The 2,948-nt window shown below is 73.8% G+C and overlaps 1 protein-coding gene across 1 annotated transcript; it reads left to right on the top strand.

Moving 5' to 3' along the window:
* Window positions 1–2,533: 2,533 nt before the first annotated feature.
* AURANDRAFT_68521 (hypothetical protein) lies at window positions 2,534–2,901 on the top strand (the record flags this gene model as incomplete). Its single annotated transcript, XM_009044221.1, has 1 exon — window positions 2,534–2,901. A coding segment is annotated over one exon (368 nt), but the record flags the coding sequence as incomplete, so codon positions are not given.
* Window positions 2,902–2,948: the final 47 nt, after the last annotated feature.

The following is a 2,948-nucleotide window of genomic DNA, read 5'->3' as shown; positions in this document are numbered from 1 at the left end:
GGTGGCGCGACGTCGCCGAGGACGTCGTGGACGCGACGGACGACGCGTCGTCCATCGGCGGCTTCGGCGGCTTGAGCTTCAGACGCTCCCGGTTCGCCGTCTGCAGCAGGCGCTTGACGCCGTCGTAGGAGTACTCGGCCCTGAAGGACGACCGCTGGAGGTCGCCGCGGATCGTGTCGATGAACGCACGCTCCGCGCGCGCGCCGACGGGCGTTCCCCCCCGCGCGGACGCGGCCGCCGCGGACAAGCGCCGAAACTGGCTCAGGTTCCCGGCGCGCGACGCGGCGTCGAAGAGGCCGCCGACCTTCGCCGGCGCCGCCAGCGGGTCGAAGACGTCCGCGGCCGCCGCGGGGTCGTAGAGGAAAAGTTCCGCGCCCGCGAAGTGCGCGCCTTCCGCGCCGCCGAAGAGGTGCGACCCGCCGAAGCAGAGCGCGACGGGCGCCGCGATGGCGCCGTGGCGCGCGGAGCTGCCCCGGGGCACGAAGAGGGAGAAGAGGTGGCCCCGGCGCGGCGGCGGCGCGTCGAAGGCCTCGACGTCGAGCAACGGCGCCGTGTCCGGCCGCGCGGGCATCGGCGCCCGCGACCGCCCGAGGACCTGCTTGTGCTTGGCGAAGGCGTTGGCGGGCGTTCGAGCGACCTCCTGGGCGTGCTGCTTCGGGTGGTGCTTCTTGTTCAGGAAGGGCGCGGCGCCGCCGTCGCCGTAGAGCGGCGGCGTCCGCGCGACGCGCCACGTGCACAGGTCCATGCGCTCGGGGAACAGCTTCAACACGCGCACCTCGGAGTCGCGCGTCGACCCGCCGAAGACCAGGAGCTCGTCGCTGGCCAGGGACCGGCAGGCGCTGTGGCCGTACAACGCCGGCGATTCCGTCGCGGCGTGCGACGTCGGGATCACCGCCCAGTTTAGCGTGTCCACGTTGAGGCAGAGCACGTCGCTGTGGCCCAGGGCGTCGGCGGCGTTCACCGTCGCCGACAGGCCGCCGATGACGACGACGTAGCGGCCGACGGGCGTCGCCGTGTGCTCGAAGCGCGCGGGGGGGCGCTCGCCCGTGCACATCGACGTGACCTCGGCCCAGTAGCCGTGGGCCGGGTCGAAGGCCCAGACCTGGCCCAGCACGGTCTCGAAGCCCTTGCCGCCGATGTCGGGCCCGGCGCCGCCGACGACGAGCACGTACTTCGTGTCCGGCTTGTCGAGGCCCAGCGCGTCGTTGACCTTGCGCGCCGTCTCCTCGGCGTCGTCGACGGCGCCCTGGTTCGCGGCGCGCGCGAGCTCCTTGGCCTCGGCGGCCTTCATGGCCTGCTCGATGACCTCCGAGTTCTTCACGAGCGTCGCCGTGTGGCCCCGGCGCGGCGTGGGCCACTTGCCCGTGATGGGCATCAATTTCCACGTCCGCTTCGCGAGGTCGAAGACGGCCGCGTCGTTGAGCACGTTGCGCATGGACATCATGCGCACGACGGGCGCGTGCGTGTCCGAGCCGTCGTGCTTCCGCTCCTTCGTGACGTCCACGGCCTTGGCGCCCAGGCCCTTGCCCCCGAAGACCGTGAGCGTGCCGCCGCAGCACGTGAGGCTGTGGTTGCTCCGCGACGTCACGAGCGACCGCCGCGGGCCGTCGAGCTCCTTCCAGGCCAGGGTCTGGATGTCCAGCGACCAGAGCAGGCTCCGCCGCTGCTGCGTCGCCGACCCCTGGCCGCCGCCGCCGTGGACGTAGAGCGTGTCCCCGACGAGGTCGTGGGCCATCTGGTAGCGGCAGGGCGGCGTCAGGGGGCCCGACGTCTTCGCGCGGTACCAGCCCGCCATCCTTTTTGGGACGGCTCGGGGGCGCGAGGTCTTGCCGGCGCGGCGCGGGCCACTGGCGCGGCGCTCCCGCCGGCGCCGACGCTCTCCACTCGGGAACAATGAGAGCAGCCCCGCGTTGAAAACTGAGCGCTCAGTTCAAGATGCAGTCGTTGGGTTTCTGAGAGGCTGCCCAAGGGCTTCCGATCGCGAGCTCGCCGCCATCCAGTGATGTCGTCGCTCCGTCTCGCGCTCAAGCTCAGCGCTGCGGAGGCGACGGTGCCGTCCGTAGCTCCCTCGGGCGGCACACCGATGAAAGAGAAAGCGGCCGCACCCAAGGCGCCGGCCCAAGCCAAGCCTGCACCGGAGCCTGCGAGCACGGAGGTGCCAAAGCGCAAGCGCGGCCGCCCGCCCAAGGCGCCTGCGAAAGAGACCCCGGAGAAGAAGACGCGCGGCCGCCCGAAGCAGGCCGTCGAGGCGCCGGAGCCGCCGCGCCGCGGCCGCCCGAAGAAGGCCGCGGCGGCCGCGCCGCGAGCCGAGGCGAACGCCGCGCCGGCCGAGGCCGCGCCGGCCGGCCAGCCCAAGACACCCGCGAAGGCGAAGAAAGCGCCAGGGGCGAAGGAAGCTCCCGAGAAGAAGAAGAAGAAGGCTCCCGCGAAAGCTCCGGCGGCGAAGAAGCGAGGGACGCCGGAGGAGGCCTCCGAGGAGTCGTCGCCCGCGGAGACCGAGGCGCGGCGGCCGTCGCGCGCGTGCAAGCAGGCCATGTCCATCGTCGAGGACGAGGAGGCGGCGGCGGACGGCGCCGAGGTCCTGTCGGCGCTCGGGGACCTCGTCGAGAAGAAGGGCGGCGACCGCGAGGCCGTCGTCGACGGTTGGGCCGTGCGCGCGCGCGTGCGGCCCGGCGACGGCCGCGTCGAGCACGTCTACGTCGACCCCGCCGGGAAGCGGCACCGGTCGCGCAACGAGGTGCTCCGGTGCCTCGGCCTCCTCGCGCCGACGCCGGCGAAGCGCGCGCGCGACGAGGCCGCGGGCGCTCCCGAGGCCGCCGGCGACCCCGCGCCGCCCGCGGCCCCGCCGCCGGAGAAGCGGCCGCGCGCGAAGAACCCGGACATCGACCTCGCGGCCTTTGGGTGGGCGCCGCCGCCGCCGCCGGACTTCGCGGGCATGCTCGAGCGCC

This window comes from Aureococcus anophagefferens (assembly GCF_000186865.1).
Source record: "Aureococcus anophagefferens unplaced genomic scaffold AURANscaffold_191, whole genome shotgun sequence".
Lineage (NCBI taxonomy): Eukaryota > Pelagophyceae > Pelagomonadales > Pelagomonadaceae > Aureococcus > Aureococcus anophagefferens.
Note: the sequence above shows the minus strand (reverse complement) of the source record. Positions and strands in the feature narration are given on the sequence as shown.